At 62.0% G+C, this 23369-nt stretch overlaps 1 protein-coding gene across 8 annotated transcripts; it reads right to left on the reverse strand.

Moving 5' to 3' along the window:
- Positions 1-387: 387 nt before the first annotated feature.
- Positions 388-21471, reverse strand: PIK3R6 (phosphoinositide-3-kinase regulatory subunit 6). 8 transcript variants are annotated; one of them, XM_074554991.1, is made up of 21 exons: positions 17745-17910; positions 14854-15188; positions 14156-14233; positions 12189-12272; positions 11594-11685; positions 11317-11385; positions 10780-10912; positions 9869-9938; positions 9345-9528; positions 8511-8652; positions 8148-8234; positions 7144-7564; positions 6443-6539; positions 6105-6221; positions 5469-5570; positions 4144-4234; positions 3448-3518; positions 3054-3144; positions 2595-2665; positions 1984-2096; positions 388-1398 (listed from the first exon to the last, which is right to left on the reverse strand). In XM_074554991.1, exons 3-21 carry the CDS (start codon positions 14166-14168, stop codon positions 1242-1244), a joined length of 2205 nt encoding a protein of 734 aa, XP_074411092.1. In that variant the 5' UTR covers positions 14169-14233; positions 14854-15188; positions 17745-17910; the 3' UTR covers positions 388-1241. The 8 variants fall into 8 exon arrangements, with proteins under 8 accessions (XP_074411092.1, XP_074411089.1, XP_074411087.1 ...); XM_074554988.1 differs by lacking the exons at positions 14854-15188; positions 17745-17910 and adding an exon at positions 21034-21471; XM_074554986.1 differs by lacking the exon at positions 14854-15188.
- Between the last annotated feature and the right edge of the window lie 1898 nt (positions 21472-23369).

The following is a 23369-nucleotide window of genomic DNA, read 5'->3' on the forward strand; positions in this document are numbered from 1 at the left end:
GGACCAGCACGGGAATGATCTGGAACCGACACGGGAATGGCCCAGCACCGGTACTGGAGCGGCCCAGGACTGATACGGGAACAGCCCGGTACTGACACAGGGATGGCCCGGGACCGGCACGAGGATGTCCCGGTACTGGCACGGGGATGGCCCGGCGCGTCCCCTCCCGCAGGTCCCGGGATGCTCGGGCTGGAGCGGCCACAGCGCTCATCCGGCCCCAGGGCCCCGCACAGGCCGGGGAGTGGCAGCCGCGGTTCCGCTGGGCTCGGAGGGGCCCTGCCCGGGGCTCGCCCTCCTCCCGGCCCGCCGGGGCGCGGGGGACACGGACGGGAGCCACAGGAGCCATGTGCAGCCCAGCCATGTGCAAACACACAACAACCACCAATGGCAGCTTCAGCTGGGGTTTGTCTTTATTTCTTCCAATTGGCACTAAAAGGATTGCACCCTCCGGTGCAAGTCATCCATGACACCTATACAAATAATTTATCATCCATGTACATAAATTACAGCTATACAGAACAAATTCTGACCCCAGCCCAGCTCCAAGCCTTTTAGCTTTCTGAGCCTTTTCTCTGTGTGTGCAAACCCCACAGGGAAGCCGTGAGGAGGCAGAGGGGTGCAGAGGGGTCACCCCTTAAAGCCCACACGATCCCAAAAACAGCAGCTGCTCGTGCAGAGGTTTCCTGAGGCGCCCGAGAGCTCCTGCTGCTCCTCAGCTTCCACCGAGGCACAATGTTTGATGCCCCAGACTGGCACACAGAGCTTGCGAGGTGAAAACCTGAGCCCTGCTGGGCTGTGAGACATCTCCAAAGGGAACATTGCTGCTGCCAGCTGCCCTGGGCTCCCCAGGACAGGCAACACCACCTCCCACGGATCTGCCTTGTTCTTCCTGAATGGAGAGCTCTGAGCTTTTCCCTGACCTATGCAAAAGGTGAAAGCTCAGTCCTGTGGCATGGCTGTGCCCTTGGCATTGTCACACATGTCACAGGGCATGGTTGTTCCTTTGGCAGAGGCATGGGGCCATTGTCACACTGTCACACTGTTACCAGCAGGGCTGTGCCCTTGGCACGGGTTGTCAGCAATTGTCACACATGTCACAGTGCAGGGCTGTTCCCTCCGAGCCCATTACCTCTGCTTTCCCCAGCATTGCCATGTAAAGTCCCCCCTGGTGGCTTTCAGAGTGTTTTCTCTCCCCATAACTGGGGCCACATTGTAACCCACAGCACCTTTTCCTGTCCCCTTCAGGGGATGACTCCTGCAAAAGTGTTGATGGGCAGCAGCAGAGACTTGGGCAGGTATTTCACCAGCCCCACGTCCTCTGTTTCCTCAGGGCTGCATTTCGTGGTCCTTGTCTTCTGCAGGCAGTAGCTGGGCTCGAGGCAGGGAGACACCTCCAGGCTGGAAGGGCACAGAGCACATTTCCTGTGATGGGATCTGTGAGCAAAGCCCAGCTCTGCCCCTGCCAGCCACAGCTGCATTTGTGCTCTCTGCAGCTGGGGCTGACTGCAGAGATGGGCTGCTGGGTGCCAGTGTCTGACACGCCCCGAGCTCCTGAGCCCAGTGAGACTCAGGCATTCACAGTTTGTGTTGGCTGGGCCCTGAACCCTGAGCACAGCCCGTGTCCCTGCAGCTGCCCAGGCCCATCAGCCCAGCCATGGCTGCAGGGCTGGGTGCTCTCCCCCCCTGCCGGAGAGCCCGGGGGGGATGCAGGCAGTGCAGGGAGCATCAGCATCCTGATACATTCATAGCTCAGGAGATCTGAGCTCTGCATGGCCCTAGCAGTGCCTGCTTTTCTCCTGCCTCAACGACAGCACCTTTTGTGTAAAGGACACATTATTCCTCACACCACCTCCCAAAACACGAATGTAGGAGAGCCCCTGTGTCCCTGCTGTCCCTGGAGAAGGAATGGGGCTTTGTCAGGGGTGAGGACCAGGGCTCCCTGACCGAGGGGAGGCAGGAGATGTGCAGAGCCAGGATTCTCACCCGACCACGTCCCTGTAGGTTCTCCTGCTGTCCTTGTCCAGCCGCACAGTAAAGGGTCTCTGCTCGGAGCTCCTGACCTTGATGCTGCGAGTTCTGAACCTGTGTGCCACAGCCTGCATGGGGACAGCAGGGACAGCCTGTGAGGGTGTCCCTGCCCTCCCTGGGCTGCGTGCTGGTGTGACAGGGACAGACAATGGCATTGCTCTGGTTTTCTTTTTTAGCCTCAGATGTGACACAGAGAGAATCCTTTGTCTGGATTCAGAACCTGGCACTGACCATCAGGGATGGCACTGACCAGCAGGGATGGCACTGACCAGCAGGGATGGCACTGACCAGCAGGGATGAGAGTGACCAGCAGGGATGAGAGTGACCAGTAGGGATAGCAATGACCAGCAGGGATCAGAGTGACCAGCACGGATGAGAGTGACCAGCATGGATGGCACTGACCAGCAGGGAGGGCACCCAGGGTGTCTGGAGCTTTGGCTTAAACATCCAGACTTTTCCACAGAAAATAATTGCAGGGTGGCCCCAAAGCCCTCTCCTCCCCACAGGGTTGCCCCTTTCCCTGCTGTTGAGGGGAGTCTGGCCCTGAGGATCCCCCAGGTACTCACTGAGAACGAGCGTCCTGCCAAGTTGCTGGTCCTGATGATTTCAGTGATGGTCACAGTGAGGCAGCCCTGGCCTGGGACAGAAGTAGAGGTTGGGCTGGGGCCAGGGCACAGCCTCAGCTCAGCTCTGGGGGCCCTGCCCCACATTTAGGTGCACTATGGACACACAGGACTGCAGCAGGCTCCAAGGGCATGGGAATTGTGTGGGGTCGTGCTCAGGGTGGAAAGCTGGCCCAGTGCTAAGGGGCAGCTGGAAGAGGAAGACTGGAGCAGAGGGAACATGCTGGAACCCTGTCTGAGCCTCAGACACGTCATTCCTGAGAAAACCCCAACCAGACTGTGGGGACAGCAATATTCCTGTCACTGGTTCTACCCCAGAGCCCAGACACAGCTGGCACCAAGGGCTGTGGGCAGATTCACTGCCCTGAGCACCAGGAACCCCAGAAAGGAGGAAGAACCCACCTGCAGCCTCCTCGGCAGGGATGGCTTTCATCAGCAGGCCCGTGGAGTGCAGGGACAGCGCCAGCTCCTTGTGCCGCTCACTGAGCACGACCTGCGGGCAAGGGGAGAGCCCTGGCAGTGCCCTGAAAATGTCCTGACAATGCCCTGGCAGTGCCCTGGCAATCAATGCCCTGGCAGTGCCCTGGCCATCCATGCCCTGGCAATCAATGCCCTGGCAGTGCCCTGGCAGGGCTGGGCACAGCCTGTCACAAGCACAGCGGAGCTCACAGGTCCAGCACAGCCCCCCTGTCCTTGCCTAGACAGCAGCTCCAGAGGAAGGAGAGAGGGTCAGTGCCCTTTTAGGAGATGTGTGCCCTGCTGGAGCAGAGATTGGGGGTGCAGGGGCCCCACTCACCCTCCTGCAGGTCACTGTGAGGTCCATGCCAGGCCCATCCAGGGTGCTTTTCCTCTTGGTTGTGCTCAGCTCTGCCAGGAGGGAACCAGGCTGGGTTGGATCTCCCTCCTCTCACCTGTCTGTGCTCAGCAGAGAGGGATCTCCATTGGGCTGAGCCCCCCAGGGTCCCACCATGGCCTCCTGTCACAGTTTGTCCCTTCTGTCCCTGCCTTGGCAGCTGGGGCTCTGTGCCAGTGGGACAGGCTCACTGCAGGCTCTGTGCCAGCCTCAGTGACAAACATCCCTTGGATTGGGCACCAGAGTGCACTGACAAGAGGGGCTGGATGGCACTGCTGGAACTCAGTGGCACTGCTGGCACAGCCTCCAAGCACTCCTGCTCCATCCCTGGCAGCTGGAGGAGCTGAGTTTCTAACAGGAAAACATCTGGCTGTGAATCCCGGCTTGTTTCCTCAACTAAATCAGGGCTCAGGTCCAGTTCCCGAGTGCCCTGGAGCCGACCAGAGGCTCAGACTGCAAACCCTGGCTGGGCCAGGAGCCAGCGGCCACCAGGGCTCACATCAGCCTGATCTCCTGGTGGAGGTGGTCAGGGAGGCCTGGCCAGGAACAAGGAGTGCTGCCCACGGCCTGGAGCTCTGCAGGCTGAGGGGGGCCCTGGGCATGGCAGGAGCCCTGTCCGGGCTGGTGGGACACACACACCTCTGTGGGAGGGGCTGTCCTGCACCTGGGTCAGCAGCTCCGTCAGGAACACGTCCTCAGCTGGCTCCTGGGCTGGGTCCTGGAACAGCACCTGGAAGAGAGGGACAGCCCTGAGAGACACAATCCTAGCAGGAACATCTCTGACAGGAACAGCCCTGGGACGAACAGCCCTGAGAGACACAGCCCTGCGAGGAGCTCTGGGAGTAACATCCCTGGGAGCAACAGCCCTGAGAGGATGCTCACGAACATCTCAGGGATGTTCCTCCACATCCCTTACAGGAACAGCCCTGAGGGACACATCCCTGACAGGAACATCCCTGAGAGACACAGCCCTGACAGGAACGCCCCTGGCGACATCTCCTCTGTCACCCTGAGGTGTCACACGAGGCTTGTACCCTGGACAGCCTCTCCTGAGCAGCCCCGGGGGGCTGGGAGCTGACCCTGGCTCTCAGGGTCCCTGTGGGGTGAGGAGCTGCCCTGGCTCCGTTTCCTGAGCTCCAGGAGGGTGGGGAGCCTTGCCAGAGGCACGGGGACCTGGCCAGCCCAGCCACGGGCAGTGTCCCCTGCCACTGGATGTCACTGTGCCCTCGGAGATGAGTCACTCCCATTGCCCTGGCCAGGCTGAGCCGCTGCTGAGCTTCAGGGGACGTTGTTCCTCTCTGACCCAACCTCAGTGCCAGCTCACCCAAACCCTGGGGATTATTTCCTTTTCATGGGCCTGAACTGGGCAGGACGTGCAGAGCAGGTCCTGGAGATCCCGTCCCAGCCACTCTGCAATAGGTGCCACAGTGAGCAGATAAAAGGAGCTCTGGGCTTTGGAGGGGCTGCCAGAGGAGCAGGGAGGGAAGGGTTAATGTTGTATGCTCAAATTTAGCACTTTGCTCTCCTATCAAATGCCAACCCTTGCTCTGATAGCACCTCAGAGCAAAGCTGGCAGGAAATCCATCAAAGGGTGCTGCAGGAAGCCCTGCAAAGCCCCTGCAGGTACAGGGGGTGCTGGCACAGCAGAGTGCTTGCTCCCAGCACTCAGAGCAGCAGAAACAGGGCTCCTGAGCACCCCAAGCCCTGGGGGGGATTTCAAGGCTCCCTTTGCTGGGCTGAGATCCCCAAATGGCCCTGCCAGGGGCACTGGCTCAGCTGAGCTCCAGGGTCACGTGCTGGGGAATGGGGATCAATCTGGGATCAGCTGAACTGAGCTCCAGGGTCACGGGCTGGGGAATGGGGACCCAGGCTGGGATCTGCTGGGAGCCCCCTCTGGCTCTGCTCAGCTCTGCCAGCCCCCGCAGGGCTGCTGGAGGCCAGGCTGTGCCAGCTGTGCCACCCACCTTGACAGAGTGCACCTGGAAGCAGACGGGCTGCGTGCCCATGCGGGCGTAGTAGGCGATGACGTCGGTGAGGAACGGGTCGGTCACCAGGGCCCTGCTGGGCTGGGGGACAAACCACAGGCTGGCTCAGCCCTGCCACTTCTCAGAAACCCTGCCACGAGGCCTCACACCCTCCTGGGCACCGAGGGAGGGATGAGCTGTCCTCTGGCCCTGCCACTCACAGGGAGTGGGAGCTGCGCCCCCCTCGCAGCCCTTTCTATGCGGGCTGGCAGAGGTGGCTCAAACTGCCGGGAAATGACAGCTGGGGGGATTTCAGCACAAGGTTTCTTTCTTGAAATCTGCCATTTCCTGTCCCCTGATCAAAAAACCCCAGCACAGCAAATGGCTTTTGTGGGCTGGGGCAGTGTCAGACACGGGCACGTCCTAGGGAGGGTTTGGAGGGGAAATCTCTGCCTGGGGTGGAGAGCCCTGCTGGGCCTGAGGAGGGTTTGGAGAGGAAATCTCTCTGGGGATGGAGAGCCCTGCAGGGCCCGGGGAGGGTTTGAGAAATATCTGGGGATGGAGAGCCCTGCAGGGCACAGAGCCCTCCCCAGGGGCTGCAGGTGTTTTCAGGATGTGGGAAGGTTTTCCTCCTACCATGGTGGCCAGCTTGGGGATCATGTGGCCCAGGGTGCTGATGTTGCTCTCGTACCAGGGGTCAGCCCTGCCCAGGTACCCGGCCACCTCACACAGCTCCTCAGGGTCAGTGTGTTCCTGTGGGGAAATGCAGCTCACAGCCACAGCCAACAGCCATAGCCTGGGACCCCGGACAGACAGGAATTCCTGATCCCACTCCCGGACAGACAGGAATTCCCGATCCCACCCCCGGACAGACAGGAATTCCCGATCCCTGCTCTCCCCGGACAGACAGGAATTCCCGATCCCTCCCCCAGACAGACAGGAATTCCCGATCCCTGCTCTCCCCCGGCACTCACAGCCGCCGAGGGCTGGGGCTGCCCCGGCACCACGGGGATGTGGTAGAACTGCAGGTCCAGCCGGGGCGTCAGGAACACTCTGCGGGCTTCTCGCTTCCTGAAACGCGAACGGAGATGTCCCGAGGGCAGGGGCAGAAGGTGGCACCTGGGCACGGCCGGGCAGTGCCAGGACACGGCGGCTGCTCTGCCACCTGCGCCCCTCGCTGCCTCCTTCCCCGGGATGTGCCCTGGGCTCCCAGGTCAAGCAAGGGGAGATGATGGGGAGGAGTTTTTATCAGGGCCTGGTGTCCCTGTGCACCCAGCTCTGCTCCGAGGCTGCCCACACTGTCACCCACCTCACCCTAGCTGAGGACAGCCAGCTGGGAAACAGCTTCTCTGTGGGATTTTTCCGTTTGGCACAGGAAAACACCTTGCCTCGTTTGTTGCTCGTTTAACCGAGCCCCGGACAGAGGGGAGGACACGCTGTGTGCATCACCTGGGCCCCGAGAGCCGCCGGGGACAGCCGGGTGCGTTTGGGAGCCGCACACGGGATCAGAGCCCGCCCCGGGCACCGCCGAGCCCAAGCCCCAGCCCCAACCCGCCCCCAGCCCCCCGGCTGCTCCCACAGCCCCAGCCCCAGCCCCAGCCCGCCCCCAGCCCCCGGCAGCTGCTCCCACAGCCCAAAGCCCCGCTGTGCTGCCGTCCCCCCGAGCCCGCAGTACCTGAGCGAGAGGAAGGCTTGTGCCAGGCGGCCCAGGACGCGATCGTCGCCCAGCAGCACCACGCGGGCGGTGTGCAGCCTCTGCAGCGGGGCCGCGGGCTCGGGGGGCACCCCCGCCCTCCCGGGGGGCTTCCCGGGGGCCTTCCCGCCGCCGGCCTGCAGCAGGGCCACGCTGTCCAGGGGGGACGGCTTCTTCTTGATGCCGCCCTTCCTGTGCAGCCGGGAGCGTTCGCACGGCTCCTCCGGCGCGGGCAGGTCCCGCTCGATGCCGCTGTCCGTGGACAGCACCGAGAAGCGGCTCTGGCCGCAGCAGCCGCAGCCCGGGAGCGGGTCCGGCATCTCCAGGGGCTCCAGCTCCTGCCCCAGGCACTCGGGCTCGCAGCTCTGCGACAGCGGCCGCAGGAACAGCACCAGCTCCTTCCCTGCGGGCACAGGGAGCCTGAGCGGGGACAGGGGCACAGGGGGGCCCAGGGGGGCACAGAGGGGCACAGGGGGGCCCAGGGGGCCCAGGGGGGCTCAGAGGGGCACAGCTTCCCTCTCCTCAGAGAACCCGCAGAGCTGAGGGCTCCGAGGGCAGCCAGTTCTCAGCCCCACCTCCCACTGAGAAATCTTGGTGCTGCTTCAGCCCCAGAAGCCCAGACTGGTTCGGGTTGGAGGGGACCTTGGGGATCATCCTCATTCCCAACCTTGCCATGGCAGAGACCCCTTTCACCAGAGCAGGCTGCTCAGAGCTCCATCCAGCATTGCCTTGGGCACTGCCGGGGCACCCAGAGGTGCTATGGGCACTACCAGGGGCACCCAGAGGTGCTATGGGCACCTCCTGCAGCAGCCCAGCTCCTTCCCCCTCCTCACCCAGAAGGAGGCCTGGGGCAGGCAGACCCATCTCCACGAGTCTGGCCCCGGCACAGTGGTGCCCCAATTCCCTGCCCAAGGGTCAGGGCTCAGTGACCCCTCTGGGACAGGACCCCCAGGCTCAGAGCCACCCAGCACCCCCGGGGCACTCACAGAGCTGCTCATCCTCTGTCCACAGGTGGAAGCTGATGTTGGGGCTGGGCAGAGGGGTGCCCTGCAGCCCTTCCTGGGGATCATTCCCTGGGAAAACAAGGATGCTTGGGGCATTTCCCCACACAGGAGCACGAGCCCCAGTGCTGAGCGCTGGCTGGGGCAGCCCTGGGGCTCTCCCAGCCCAGAGCTCCTGGGGTGAGGCCAGATGTGAGGCTGGGGGGCCCTGCTCTCACAGAGCCATCACCGAGTGTCTGCAGCAATACTGGGAGGGAGAAATGGAAACTGGGCCACGGGCAGGAGTGACACAGGGACACAGGGGACACCAGGGCTCCCCGTCCTGTGGGAATGTCTGCCTGGGCTCACCTGCAGGAGAGGAGCCCATAAGGCCGTGGTAGATCCTCTCCAGCCGCGCCGTGTGCTGGCCCCGCTCCGAGCCCCCCTCGCTGCCCTCCACGGCCGCCACCACCTGCTGGAACCAGTGCTCCAGGTCCCCCGGGGGCAGGGCCTGTGGGGACAGGGGCTGTGAGCGCCTGGAAACGGGAATGGTCCTCGGGCAGGGCAGCAGGAGGGGCAGGGAGAGCAAACGGGTCCTGCAGAGAGTGATTCCTGGAGGGAGAGCAAATGAGTCCTGCAGAAACTGATCCCTGGGGGATACCAATGTCCTCCTGCCCCCAGCAGAGACGCTGGCTGTGCTGGCTACTCACAGCTCCTTTGGGAGCAGCTTGGCAGCTGAAGGGCACCTGGGGCATCCTCAGCAGTGCTGGCACTTGGGGTGACCCTCGGGACATGGGGACAGCAGGCACACGAAGGTGACCTTGGAGGGGAAATTGCTGAGAGCCCCTGCAGTTTCTGAGGCAAACTTTGGTGCCACTGCAGCCCCACAGCTCCTTCCAGGAAGGTTTGCAGAAGATTGACTGAAACCTTTCCCCTGAGAGGTTCCTGCAGTGCCCAGGGCTCCCAGAGGAGCTGACAGAGTCTCTGTCTCAGCCTTGCTGGGCAAAACCAGCACTAAGACTGAAGGTTCCACCTCTGGCTCTGCTGCTTTCCATCCGAAGGGTGTCTGAGCTCAGCTCTGGGGCTGCCACCAGCACTGGGGAGCTGGAGGTTTCTCCACTTGCCAAAACACCTTTTGCATCTCCAGGGTGTGCAGAGCAGGAGCGGGGGAGCAGGGGATCAGGGGAGGAGCTGCTGCAGTACCTGGAGGCGGGCCCAGAGGCCGGGGGTGTCGCAGGTGTCCCGCAGGGCCGCCTGCAGGGCGTGGGTGACCACGCAGCTCATGCAGCCCCGCGGGCTCTGCGACACCTGGGCAGCCTCCGTGTCCATGGCCAGAGCCCTGCAGATGGCTTCGGGCAGCAGCTCGGGGTCAGCAAAGATGAAAATCCTGCGGGGGAAGGGGGGAGATGCAGCCTCACATCAGAGACCCCAGGACTGGCAGGAGCAGCTCCCATCTCACATCTCACTTTTTCCATTGTGGCTGTTTCCCTTCTCCACCCTGTGTGCCCCCTGAGGACAGCTTCCTGCCTCCCAGAATAATCGGGACACAGCAGAATGTGTCCCCCTGATGCAATCCCAGTGTCCCCAAGGCCACGAGGCTCAGCCCCAGGCTGTCTGTTCCAACCAAGAGTGCTGGGAAAGGACGGGGCTACCTGAGAGACCCCGAAATGACAGCACAGCCCCTTCCAAGGGGCAGCACTCACAGCCCACCCCAGGGCAGCAGTCACCTCTCCTGGCAGGGGAAGGCAGCGCTGTGCAGGCTCTGCTCGGAGATGACCATCCTTTGGTACAGGGTCCCTGCGAAGCACAGACACACTCGGTAGGAGCAGCACAGCGCTCGGGCAGCCAGCCCGGGCCGCTCCCGGTTCCGCAGCCTGAGGAGGCTCTGCCAAGGCGGGGAACACCCGCTGAGCTCAGCTCAAACAGCCAAGAGCTGGGCCAGAGCTAAAAACAGCCCGGGACAAAGATAGCCCAGGCTCCCGAAAAAGAAACCCCCGTGTGTTCCGGGTGATTTCCTGTGTTTCCCTTCCTTTGTTTGGGGCACTATGAGCTCGGGAGCGGAGGTGCAGGCAGGAGGGAGAGCTCTGTCCCCAGGGCCGCGTGGGGACGGTGTCTGGGGACATCTGAGGAGAACCAGGGGACTCTGAATCAGGAGAGAGGCACTGCCCTGCCCTGCCCTGGCTTGGGGACAATCGCCCTGGGACCCCCGTGCTGCCCCAGGGGAGCCCTGCTGGAGATCCCCCCTGTGCACCCTGAGCCACCCCTGCACCCAAGCTCAGGGGACACAAAGGTGCCCCTTGGAGCCAAAGCAGTGCTGGGGAGGAGAGCTGGGGCTGCTGTGGGGGGCTGAGGCTCCCCATAATGGCACCAAAACTCCCCAGCAGGTTCCTCCTGCTTCCCCTGCCCCTCAAAGGATGTCTGCACATGCTCTGCTCTAAAGGATTGTTTGAAAGGGTCTTATTAAAGAAAACCTGAACTGGAGGAGCTTTAATGAGAACAGAGAAAAAGAACACAGGGAAAAAGAAACCAGGCGTCCTTGGGCTGGCTTCCTGCACGGGGTTTTTCCCTGCAGCCCCAGTGACACCTCAGTGCCCACGGGCCTGCTTTAGAGCTGATCAGCCCTGCCAGCCACCCTTACCTGGAGCTGCCCTCTCCAGCTGCAGCCTGCTGGCATAGTCCAGCCCGATGGTGCAGAAGGGCTTGGGCAGGGTCAGCAGTCTCTTGCAGAAGTCATAAACCCTGGCACAGAGCTCGTCAGGGATGCAGGGAGCCTGCAGGGGCACAGGGAGGTGACAGGGAGGTGACAGGGAGGTGACAGGGAGGTGACCCCTGAATCTGCCTCAGCACAGCCCCCGGGCTGGGAAGGCACCAAACTCACTGCACAGAATTCATTCTGGATTTAAATGTAAAACGTGGGGCAGAATCAGGCCCTGCAGGGGTTTGGGAGCCTCCAGCAATGCCCACTGGAGCCTGGGCACACATTTGCTTTGCCAGGTTGTGGCTTCCTGCAGGCACTGCAAGGCAGAGCCTGGCACTCCCTGTGCCACAGGGACACGGGAAATGCCCAGCTGATCCCGCCCAGGGCAGTCCCAGGGCTCTGCTGGCTCTGAGTGGCTCCACGTGACCTCTCCTGTGCCCTGATGTCCCCGGGTGCTGCCCCAGCCTGTTCCCTCACCTGGATCAAGGTGTACATCAGCGTGTGCAGCAGGGGGATGATGTAGTGCCGCAAGTCCCCTCGCTCTGCCTGTGGGAGCAGAGGCAGTGCAGGCACGGTCAGCTCACTGCGCTGGGCAGAGCAGCCCCAGAGCCCCCGGCGTGGGCCAGGCTCTCTGGTGGCACTGTCCCCTCCCCGGAGTGGCACTGTCCCCTCCCTGGGGTGGCACTGTCCCCTCCTGGGGTGGCACTGTCCCCTCTCTGAGGTGGCACTGTCCCCTCCCTGGGGTGGCACTCACCCTCTCCAGCTCCTTCACCAGGATGCTGACCAGGACACAGCTGGTTCTGGGGTTCTGGTCCATTCTCTTGTGCAGGGTCCAGCGCAGCATTCCTGGGGGGGGACAGACGGGGTGGGACTGCAAGGGTGACGATCACACCGGGTGACACAGGGTGTGCAGGGGATATCACACAAGGTGGCACAGGGTGACACAGGGTGACAGACGCTGCTGGGGATGTTCAGGGGGTGTCACACAGCGTGTCCTCAGGGTCACAATGCTGGGACTCTGCAGGGGTGACAGTCACACAGGGTGTCCCCAGGGTGGCAGACGCTGCTGGGGCACGGATGCAGCTGATGAAAGATTGGCCCCTCCCGCAGAGGGCTCGGCAGGGCGGGTGAGCGGAGTCAGTGCCCAGGTCCCCGCGGGCAGCGGGAGGAGCGGGGCCGGGCAGGAGCGGGGCCGGGGCAGGAACGGGGCTGGGGCAGGAACGGGGCTGGGGCAGGAGCGGGGCTGGGGCAGGAGCGGGGCTGGGGCAGGAGCGGGGCCGGGGCAGGAACGTGGCTGGGGCAGGCGGTGCCCGCTGCGCCCGCTGTGCCCGGGCATGGGCAGTGCTCACCTCGGTCACTCTGGCAGGACGGGTGGTGCCCGTCCAGCTCCCGCAGCAGCGTCCGCACCCGCCGCAGGATGTCTGACTCCAGCTCTGCAGGGGACAGCGACACCTGAGCAGGGACAGCACCCCCGGGGTGGGGACAGCCCAGACAGAGCCGGGATAGAGCCCGGACAGAGCCCCGGGAACAGCTCGCACAGAGCCCGCACAGACCCCGGACAGAGCCCTCCCCAAGGCATCAGAGCCCTCCGAGCCCTCAGAGCTGTGATGGAAACTGCAGAGCTGTGCCCAGGGCTGCTGGAGCGGGTCGGGAGGTGCCACAGAGTGACCCAGAGTACCACAGAATGACACAGAGTGCCACAGAGTGACAGAGTACTCCGGAAGAGTCACCCAGCCTGGGAGGTTCTGCCTGCCTGTCTCACTCCGGCCTCTTTCACTCTGCCTTCCAGACCTTCTCCTGGCAGCCTGCTCCTCTTTACAGGCTTGCAGAGGATAAAAAGCTGAACTTTCTCTTCATTATATCACCTTAAAGGTGATATCACTGCCTGATACATGTGGTTAATGAAATAACTGACTTCTTCGTCCCATTCTGTGAGCAAGCACAGGTCCAGCCTGCAGCTCCCAGCTAGGCTGGCTGTGCTGAACTTGATGCCCCAAATTCCTGCAGGCTCTCTGTTAGATCCCTCAGCCATCTTGCGAAGCAGAGAGAGTTAAACATTTGGCCATAATCTCACTTTTGGCTCACAGATAAGTGTGAACTGTTCAGAAATGCCCCTTTGGATGCAGGCTCTGCTGCCTTTCCAGCAGCAGAGCCTGGGAATGACTTCGGGGCTGTGGTGGGGCACAGCCCCAGGCTCAGGGCCAGCAGTGCTGCCCTGCTGAGGTCGGGTCTGTGTGTGCACAGGGAGCCCCATCCCTGCCACGGCACCAAAACACCCCCAGGACTCTGCGTTTGTCTCGTTTAGGAGGTGTCATTGGAGAGATGTGTCAGAAACTGCTCTTTCCTCACCCTTGTTTCCCCTCAGGGATTTTGGGAAGCTCCCCATGTCCCTCTCCTGTTTATTGGTTTGGGAATTCCGCCTCAAAGGGCTGTTTGAAATGTGCTGCTCTTTTCCTTTGTGAGTGTTTGTAACCAGGGGAGGCTTTTCCTGAGCTCCGCTCTCAGCCCGGGCCTCTCCTGCTCATCAAAGCAGCCCCAGCGCTGAGGGTCCCTCACGGGGCACAGCAAAGAGTCCGACCCAGCACAAACAAGAGGCACTTTGATCTAAAAACAGCAAAAAATAAACCCAGCAACAAAGAGCAGGGGCTTGGAAATGGAATAAAACCTTTCAGCATTGACACCCTGACCCTGGGAGATCAACAGCACCTCTGAAACAGCGTGAAAATGAAACATGGGGGGAATGGACTGGAATACACACACACAGACAAAAAAAAATAGTACTATAAAATAAAAAATAAAATATACTACTATAAAATAAAAAACTCTAAAATAGACTACTATAAAATTAAATAATAATAATAATTTAAAAATTACTATTATAAAATAAAAAATAATAATAATAAAATATATTACTATAAAATAAAAAAGAATAATAATGGTAAAATATAATACTATAAAATAAAAATAATAAAATCTACTGCTATAAAATAAAAATATATATTCTAATAAAATATACCACTATAAAATATAAAACAAAAATCATAATTAAATATACCACTATAAAATAAAAAATTACTACTATCAAATAAAAAAATTAAAATAAAACATACTACTATAAAATGAACTACTTTAAAACTCAAATGTTTTGTCAGCTGTGAGTGCCCCTGCGCTGCTCTGTGCTCATTTCCCACCTTCCAGCAGCACCCGGCAGCACCTTGGGCAGCACCCGGTGTTTGAACAGAGGACAGGGGTGTAAGGGGTGGCTGAGGGGGATTCCCCGGCTCCCCCTCCCCGCCCGGGGCTCAGCATCACCCACCTGAGCTGTCCATGGCCGGGCCGGGCTGCGGCTCCTGGGGCACCAGCGCGGGGCTGCTCACGGCGCTGGGGCATGGCCCTGCAGGGAACAGCAACAGCGGGCTCAGGCGGGTGCAGAGCGGTCTCAGGGTGAACCGGGGCAGCACGAAGCGGCCGGGACCCCCTGGGACCCCGTGGAACTCCCTGGGACCCCCTGGGACCCCATGGGACCCCGTGGGACCAGGACAGAGCCCGAGGGGAGCACGGGCGGTGTTTGGGGGAGAATCCCCAGCTCGGGGATGCTGGCACTGCCAGTCCCGGGGCTGGAGCTGCTGGGTGAGCACGGCGCTCGCCGGAACTGTGAGACCACCAGAGCTTTGAGACCACCAGAGCTTTGAGACCCCCGGAGTTGTGAGACCCCCGGAGCACCCCAGAGCTCGGAGCCCCCCGGAACTGGGAGACCCCCGGAGCTCGGAGCCCCCAGAGCTCGGAGCCGCCCGGAGTTCGGAGCCCCCCGGAGCTCGGACACCCCCTCGCTGCCCCGGCTCCTCTGGGCGCTGCCGGAGGAAGCAGCCGCTCGCTGCGTGCGGCCCAAGGTGTCGGTGGCTCCCCACATCCGCATCCTCCTGGCGCTGCGGGGGAGGGCGCTGCCGGCCTCCCACAGCTTCCAAATTTAGCCAAGAGCAACGTGAGCCCGAGAAACTCTGCTCCCCGCTTCACCTGCCTGCCCCAAGGGGCTCCTTCTGCTCCCCGGCAGCAGAGAGCAGCTGAGGCTGAGCCCTCAGTGCACGGCTTGCTCCCAGTGTTTGGGTGTCCCGGGAAAATCCAACAGAAAGAGATCAAACAGGTCCCCAGCAGGCTCAGAACCAGTCACGCTGCCCGGGGGACAGGCAGGAGTTGTGGGAGAGGAGGAGGAGAGGACAGGCACAGGAACAGGCTCTGAGGAACTCTGGGGTCAGGCAGGGTCCTGCAAGCTCCAGCCGCTGCTTCTCTCTGGCCAGGACCAGCACAGGAACCCAAACAAGCAGAAATTCCCCCGTTTCATGGGGATGTTCCTGACCAACACAGAAACCCAAATGAGCAGAAATTCCCTCTTTTCCCTGGGAATGTTTCTGAGCAGCACAGGAACAGGAACGAGCAGAAATTGCCCCTTTTCATGGGGATGTTTCTGAGCAGCACAGGAGTCCAAAGGAGCAGAAATTGCCCTGGTTCCCTGGGAATGTTCCTGACCAGCACAGCAACCCAAACGAGCAGAAATTTCCCCTTTTCCCTGGGAATATTTCTGACCAGCAAAAGAACCCAAACTAGCAGAAATTTCCCCTTTTCCCTGGGAATATTTCTGACCAGCAAAAGAACCCAAACTAGCAGAAATTTCCCCTTTTCCCTAGATGTTCTCTGCCTGCTGCACTCCCCAGGGTGGGGGCACAGCCCCTCAGCCCTGCTGTGCCCATTGCAGACCCAGCAGGGCAGCAGGGATGATGCCAGCCCGCAGGAAGGGCTCTGGGCACCAGGGCCCCTCTCCAGCCATCCTCTCTGTGTGCCTCAGCCCTCCTGAGAGCATCCCTGACCCCAGGAATGGGAGCTGTCCCCAATTCTGGGCATGGACCCTGCGCTGGTCCCAGCCCCTGCTGGACTCAGCCCCTTTCCCTGGAGCCCCTCCCTGCTCCAGGAGGGCTGGGAAGATTCCCTGACCCACACCAGGAGGGCTCTGTGCCCTCTGTGTCCTCATTCCCCTCGTCCCCCTCATCCCCTGCAGCAGGCACGAGGCAGAGCTCATCCATCCCCGGGTGTTCTGCTGTCTGCCAGCTCAGCAAGACCGGAGCCTTCTCTGCATTCATTCCACTTCTCTGCAGAGCTGCAAATCTCTGCTTCCTCCCTGCAATTCTTAAAATACCCATGGCATCAGCTGGATTTTCTTCCTTTTGCAGAGAAAAAAATGAAAAAGGAAGGGCAAGAAGAAGAAGAGTTGCAATTCTGCCTTCATGCTTCAATAATCCTGAGATTCATGGGACAAAAACCCCAAATTACCCCAACTCCACCTCCCCAAAGAGTTTGGGGCAGTTTTGGGGAACACCTGGCTCTAGTCTTAAAAATGCAGGACATGGCAGTGAAAGTGCAGCTCTCCTTTGACCCTGGCAGATAAATTGATGAGTTAAAGGGAATTGCAGGGTTAAAGGGAACCCTCCTGTTCCAAACTGACCTGGCTGAGCACAGGGTGCTGAGCACCCCACAAAGCCTCCTCAGCCCCTCCTCTGCAGCAGCCCAGAGTCAGAGCAGTTCGTACGAGAGCTCCACCTCAGCCCAGCCAATCCCAGGTGAAGCTCTGTCCCATTTTGGGATCCTCCAGCCTCTGCCTCCTCTCACCTCTCCATCCTCCCCCTGCTCATCCCACTGAGGCTCCTTCCTCCCAAGCAGGGATCCCATTTACCGGGCCCAGGAGTGCACAAGGAAATTGTCACCTCCTCCAGGGTTGTCCCTTCCCTAATCCTTATAGGCTGGGGGGAACACTGAGGACACCACCCTGAATGCTGGGCACACCACCCCAGGGCTGGGGACACCCCCAGCTCCATCTCCCTTCTCTTGGGCTGATCACGAGCAGCAAAGGCGCTGTCACCAGGTGAGTTCCACAGCTCAAACATCGCCCTGGTGGCCTTTGGGCGTTTCTGCGGGGTCCTGGGCAGCAGCAGCAGGGACAGCCAGCAGGTCACTGTCCCCGTGGGGCCATGCTCTGTGTCCTGAAGGGAGGAGGATCCACCCAGCCCTGGGCTCATCCCTGCAGGAGAGCACAGCCCTGTCCCACTAAGGGACATCTCCAACCACGGCAGGGGCTGGAGCTCAGCCTTGGGGAGCCCTCGGGGTGGGACTGAAACCCCCCTGAGGGATGGGGACCTGCCCATGCAGGGAAGCCACTCCAGCCCCACCGTGGTGACTCAGGCTGCCCCCTGGAAATGTGGGGTGGCTCCCCAAAAACCTCTTTCTCTGTGTCACCATCAACACTCGCAAATCACTAAACCCCAACCACCCCCAGCCAGGTGAAACACAGAAATAGAGAGGCACAGAAATAGCTGAAGAGAGGCAGAAATAGCTGAAGCCACGGAAGAAAACCCAAACCCCTGAGTGCTGGGAGCTGGGCTGGCAGCAACGAGGCTGCCTTGGGAAGCTCCAGCACGTCCGGGCACCTGTCCCTGCTCCCGGCACACCCCAAATGCCATACCTGGGGCCGGGCTGGTCCCTGTCGCCCTCCCCGCCTGCCCAGGGCCAGCGCAGCCCCAGCAGGACGCGGAGCACACCCCGAGCTCTGTCCCGTTCTATTTATCCGCTCCAAAGGCGCCTCTCCACGCCTCCCGCAGCCCGTGTTTAGTTACCAACTCACCGCCCGGGCACGCTGAGCTTTATCCCGGGGCTGTTTGCCAGCTCCGGGACAGGGACTGAGAAAGCCGCGCCTCCCACGAGCACAGAGCGGCTCTGTCCCCTCCCAGCCCATCTCAGCCCTCTCCTCGGCACACCTCAGCGCCTTCCCAATGCCCCTCAGCCCCTTCCCGGCACATCTCAGTCCCCTCTCAGCCCTGCCCACCGCCCCGTTCCCAGCCGGGGGGGGGTCGCACCGGTACCATCGGCAGCGGCTCCAGCTCCGGAGCGTCCTGCGGGGGCCGCGGGCAGCGCTCAGCCCAATCCGACCGGACCCGCGTGGGCTCGGTGGCGTCACGGCACGGCAGCAGGGCTGGGACAGCCCCGGCCCGCCCCCCGTGCCGCCCTCCCGCGCTCCTGCGGGCGAGGCTGGCTCTGAGAGCGGCGGCACAGCCTGGCACGGCCCCGGTACCGCCCAGCCCGGGATGGCTCCGGGAACCGACACGGCTGGAGCGGGGTGGGGAGGGATGGGATGGGATGGGATGGGAAGGGATGGGGATGGGGATGGGATAGGATGGGATGGGATGTGGCAGCTGAAGGGCCGTGTCCCCCAAGCTGCACTGGGGATCTGACATCGCATCCTCTGGGCTGCCCCAAACTGCAGCTGGCAGCTCCTGAACGCTGAGAAACGGCTCCAGCAGCATCCCTGATCCCTTAACCCCTTACACCCCTCACACCCTCAGCCCTGGAGCTGCAGGGGACCCCAGCAGAGGCAGATGCTGTGTCCCGTTTGTCCCCTCCTCTCAAAGCCTGTCCGTGCAGCATGTTCTGCTTCTGGGCAAAACTTTGCCTATGAAACCCAAGCCCCATAGAAAGATGCCCTGGCCCCTTCCTGGCCCCTTTGGGCTCACTGCTGGAGTGGACAGAGCTGCAGGAGAGCTGGCAGTGCCACATGGGGCGCTGGGGCCCAGCCTGAGCCCCTCCTGCTCTCATTGCCAGATTTAACTGCAGCCCTGGCAGGGCCCTGCTCCCACCAGCTCGGAGATGGAAGCAGATGCTCTCCCTCGGGCTCTCACTGCCAAGGAGGAGAATCTGGAGCCCAGATTCGGCTTTCCAGCACCTCCTTGGGGCTCCATTTGCCTGCTGGCTGCTGGGGGAAGGCTCAGCCCTGTCAGGGGGTCCTGCCCATGCAGGGGGGAGCACGGATGGATCCTGGGGCCAGCTCAGGGGTGAAACTGCAGTGCAATGGCCCTGCAGTGAGTGCTCACCAGCCACAGCTCTGCACGGGTCCCCAGCCTTTGCTGGAGCTGTGCAAGTCCAGCAGCTTCCTGGACACCAGCGGCTGTTTGGAGACTTCCTTGCCAACGTCACATTTCATTCTTCCCAAGGAAAGGAAAGAGTTTTCCGGAAACAGCAGCTTTTTAGATTTAGCATCTCTTTCCATCCCCAGAGTCAACTTTGGAAAAACAATCACAGGGAAAAAAATAGGTGTGATCTGAGAGCCACTGCCAGGACTGTGCTCACAAACAGCCCAGCAAGCACCTGAGGCGGAATTAAAGGCAGGGAGAGCTCACGGTACCAAACGTGGCCCACCTGAGATGGGCCAGGCTGCTTTCCTGGGTTGGGAGGGGCTGTGGGTGGCACAGCTGATCCCAGCCTCCCTCAGAGCCATTCCCTGGGCATTCCCTCCTTTGGACAGCGCTGTCACCAGCCCTGGGACAGCCCTGCCCTGTCACACATCTCTGTGCAGTGTCCCAGTGCCCGGCTCCGTGCAGGGTCACAGCACTGCCCTCTCCATTCCCCAGCCCCTGCTGGCAGCTGCCCTCAGGTGGCCACAGTGGTGACCTGGGAGGGCACAGAGGAACGGCCTGGGGTGACAGGAGGAGGGTGACCAGAGTGGGCCCAGCATGCTGTGCGTGGCACCCAGCCCCGTGTGCCCGGCCTGGGGGGGCTCTCCTGGCACCCTGGGGACACAGAGGGATGTGACAGCTGCGGGCAGGGAGGGCACAGAGAAACCCTTAGCAAGGAAGGGATGAGGGTTTAGGGTTGCACCAGGATAACGAGGTCAAAAAGGGGATTTAATTACAGGGCAGGGGCACCAACAACCCCCTCTGCTTTCAGTGAGCTCCCCAAAACTCCAGCCTGGCCTGAAGAACCACAGCACCCTGCCCCTCAATCACACCTGGCTCAGAACAGATCCTGGAGCAGCTCCCTGCCCCTCAGTCATCCCTGGCCCCTCAATCAAACCCTGCCCAGCACAGACCCTGCAGCATCTCTCTGCTTGTAGAGCTCCTGTGGAAAGGAGCAGCATTCCGAGCAGGTGGCTGGCCACGGCAGCTGGCTCTGAGCAGCCCGGGGATGCCGAGGGTGCACTCAGGGCAGAGCACAAAGCCCTGGGCGCCGCAGACTTGGCTCACGTGCGTTTGTTCGCAGCTCGGCCCGAGCCCGCAGATTTTTGTTTCCCTTCTGGCCGGGGCCGCGCTCTGTGCTCGTTATCGCCGCTGCCATCGCTCTTTATTGCCCTGTCACCGCTGCTCGGCCCCCGGGGACAGCCCAGGCGCCGGGCCGAGGCCAGGGCAGCCACGGGACTGCGCACACAGCCAGTGCCAGCATGGGCATCACTGTGCCAGCATGGGCATCACCCCCGGGCAGCCGTGCCAACACAGCCAGCACAGCCCCGGGCACGGGCAGCGGGCACAGGGAGCCCGGGGGTGGCACTGGGCAGGGGACTGTCCCTTACAGCAGAGCAGAACAAAGCTGAGCAGCGCGGGCTGGTGCCGCAGCAGCGCCCGGCATGGGGTGGAGCTCACACAGACACTCACTCACTCACTCACTCACTCACTCACTCACTCACACACACACACTCACACACTCACTCACTCACTCACTCACTCACTCACTCACTCACTCACACACACCTTCACTCACTCACCCAGCCAGGCCGAGCCGGACCGGGCCGTGCAGAGCTGTCCCGGGGCGGAGCAGCGACCCCAAACAAAACCCGCCCGGTGCCCGCTCCGGGCCACGGGGGCTCCTGGCCGGGACAGGATCCAGGGCCAACCCGTGCCCAGCAGGATGCCCCCGGCTGGCAGGGCAGCTGTCACCCCTGTTCCTCCAGCAGCACCGCCCTCATCTCCTGCAGCACTGCGGCTGCCTCCCCTCGTCCTTCCCGAGAAAACGAACGGCTCTGCCCCAGCCGTGCCCTCCAGGTTCTGGCAGCCCTGGCATTCAGCGCTTGGTGCCAGTCCCAAGAACCCAGTTCTGGTGCCAGTCCCCAAACATCCAGCGCTGGGTCCCAGTTCCCAGACAAACATCCAGCGCTTGGTGCCAGTCCCAAGCACCCAGCACTCAGTACCAGTCCCAGACATCCAGTGCTGGTGCCAGTCCCCAAACACTCAGTGCTCAGTTCCAATCCCAAACATCCAGCGCTCGGTTCCAGCCCCCCGACAGAGCCCTCGGCAGTGCCGGAGCAGCCCCGAGGGCAGCGGGGCACGGCCGAGGCTGAGCCCCAGCTTTCCCCGGGACACCGCTCCCTCCCTCCGGGGCTCTTACCTTGTTCAGGCCGGGCTCGGGGGGCCCAGAGAGCCGCAGCCCCCCCTCAATCCAGCGCGGGGGGCACAGCGGGGTCCCGCAGGGGACATCGGGCAGGGGCGCGGGGGTGGCGGCGGAGCCCCGGCGGCTCCCGGGCTCGGCAGCCGCTTCAAAGCGTGCGGGGCCGGAGGGGAAGCGCGGAGTTATTTCGAGACAACTTCCTCTTTGGCGGAGCGCTGCCGCGGTGACGGAGCTGTCCCCGAGCGCCTCTCGCTGCCCCGGCGCTCCCCGGGCGGGCGGCAGCAGCGAGCGGGGCTCAGCCCTGCGCTGGGCGCGGTCCGCTGACAGCAGGTCGGGCTGCCAGGGGATGAGTCTGAGAGCCTGGCACCGCCCCTGGCAGCGGCCCCGGGCCTGGCACAGCCCCCGCTGTGCTGCCAGCCGTGCCAGACAGGGACAGTCCCGGCGCTGCTGCCGCCCAGGGAGGCAGGGGGAGCCTGGATGCCCACAGATCCCAACAAACAGCGTCGCCCCGGGACACCGGCAGTCCCTCCAAGGACTCCACGTTCCAGGCACGGTGTTTGTGCCCCTGGCAGCGCCTCCCGCCCGCAGCATCTCCCACATCTGCTTTTGCTCAGAGCCCGCTGCCAGCTCGGGCCGTAGCCTGGGCAGGGCCGGCCCCTCAGGAATGCACTCCTGGAGCAGCCTGACTGCCCTGGCCGAGCCTGGAGCGGGTCTGTGCCCGGCACGGTGTCATTGTCACCGCAATGGGACTCAGAGACAGCAGAGCAGGGCTGAGCCCCGGGCCCAGGTGAGGCTGCTCAGGACTGGGGCTCCAGCGGTGCCCTGGCACTGCCTGCACAGCGGCACCTGTTTGCAGGCTGGCACAGCCCCGGGCTGGCACACGGGACACGGCAGGGACACGGGGACATGGCAGGGCTGTGGAGACATGGCAGGGCACACGGCAGGGCGGGATGAGCCCCCAGCTGTACCTAGAGCAGGGTCTGAGGTACCCAGCTTTGCTGGAGGAATGGTTTGGGTAATAAAATGTTTCTGGAGCGAGTGTGGGAGCCGCAGCTGACGCTGCCTCACTTCCCATTCCGTTTGCACGAGGAAAGCCTTAGGTACCGCTACGTACCTGGGGCCAGGTTTAAAAATAACCTCCTTCCTTCCTGAGCGGGCAGAAAGGCAGCAGGAGGCAGCGAGGGCCAGCGCCTCTCACTGCGCTGGTGCCAAACCCTGCATCCCTTCCCAGCCCCGCCGGCAGCTGCCCAAGGGCGGGCAGGAAAGCTCCGGGAGCGGCAGCAGCGGTGGGAACATCCTCGTTCCCCTGCCCTGCCCTCCTTCCCGGCGCTGCCGTGCACCAGGGGCACGGACACGGGGCTCTCGGGCAGGCGGGCACGGCCCGGGCACACGCGGGATGCTGTTTGTCCCTGCCTGGGTCACATCACACACGGGACTTTCTGTCCCTGCCACTGTGAAACACAGATGCTGTCTGTCCCTCCTGGGGTCATACACGGGACTCTGTTTGTCCCTTCCAGGGTCACAATTAGCACCTTCAAGAGCCCAGGGGTCAGTGGAGCGCTGTCCTGTGCCTGTCCCCCTGTCCTGATGCCGCCTCTGTCTGTCCCTCCTCAGCAGGAGTTTCCCAGCATGCAGGAGCTGTGGCACGGGCAGGAGCTCCTGCTCTCCCCTGTTTTCCATGCAAATTCCAGCGGGAAGGGGCTCAGGAGCTGCCTCTGTCCGGTTTGCCATGCAAATTCCAGAGGGAAGGGGCTCAGGAGCTGCCTCTGTCCCCTGTTTGCCATGCAAATTCCAGAGGGAAGAGGCTCGGGCAGGACAGGGCTGTGCTGGCCCCACACTTCGCACAGGACAGGAGGAAGGGCTGAGCTCTGGCTTTGCTGCATCACTCACTTGCCCCCAGAGATCTGCACTCCTCCCCTCCCCGCTGGGCACTGCAGGCCCCAAACCTTCACCATGCCCTATTTGACCCCAGAACTGGGCTCTCTCCCCTGCACAGAGAATGGGGAGGCCAGAGAGCTCCTCAGACACTGCCCACAGCACACACCCAGCACCTGCTCATTGCCACCAAATTTGGGAACCAAACCAAAAAATCCATTGCACTGAAGGGTCCTGCTGGGACCCCTTCCCCTCCTGCCTTTTCCATCAGTCACAGCACCCTGAACTCTCCTCCTGCTGTGGGGCCCCATCCTCATGGCAGCCCATGAAAGGGGCACCAAGAGCTTGGTTCCCCACATTTTCTGATGTCATTAAACACCAAAACACAGCAGGCAGAAACCCTCAGAGCAGCACAGGGAACTGCCAAATTCCCCCAGATAACGTCAGCTCCCGGCCACAGA

This window comes from Zonotrichia albicollis, chromosome 19 (assembly GCF_047830755.1).
Source record: "Zonotrichia albicollis isolate bZonAlb1 chromosome 19, bZonAlb1.hap1, whole genome shotgun sequence".
In the NCBI taxonomy this organism is placed as follows: Eukaryota; Metazoa; Chordata; class Aves; order Passeriformes; family Passerellidae; genus Zonotrichia; species Zonotrichia albicollis.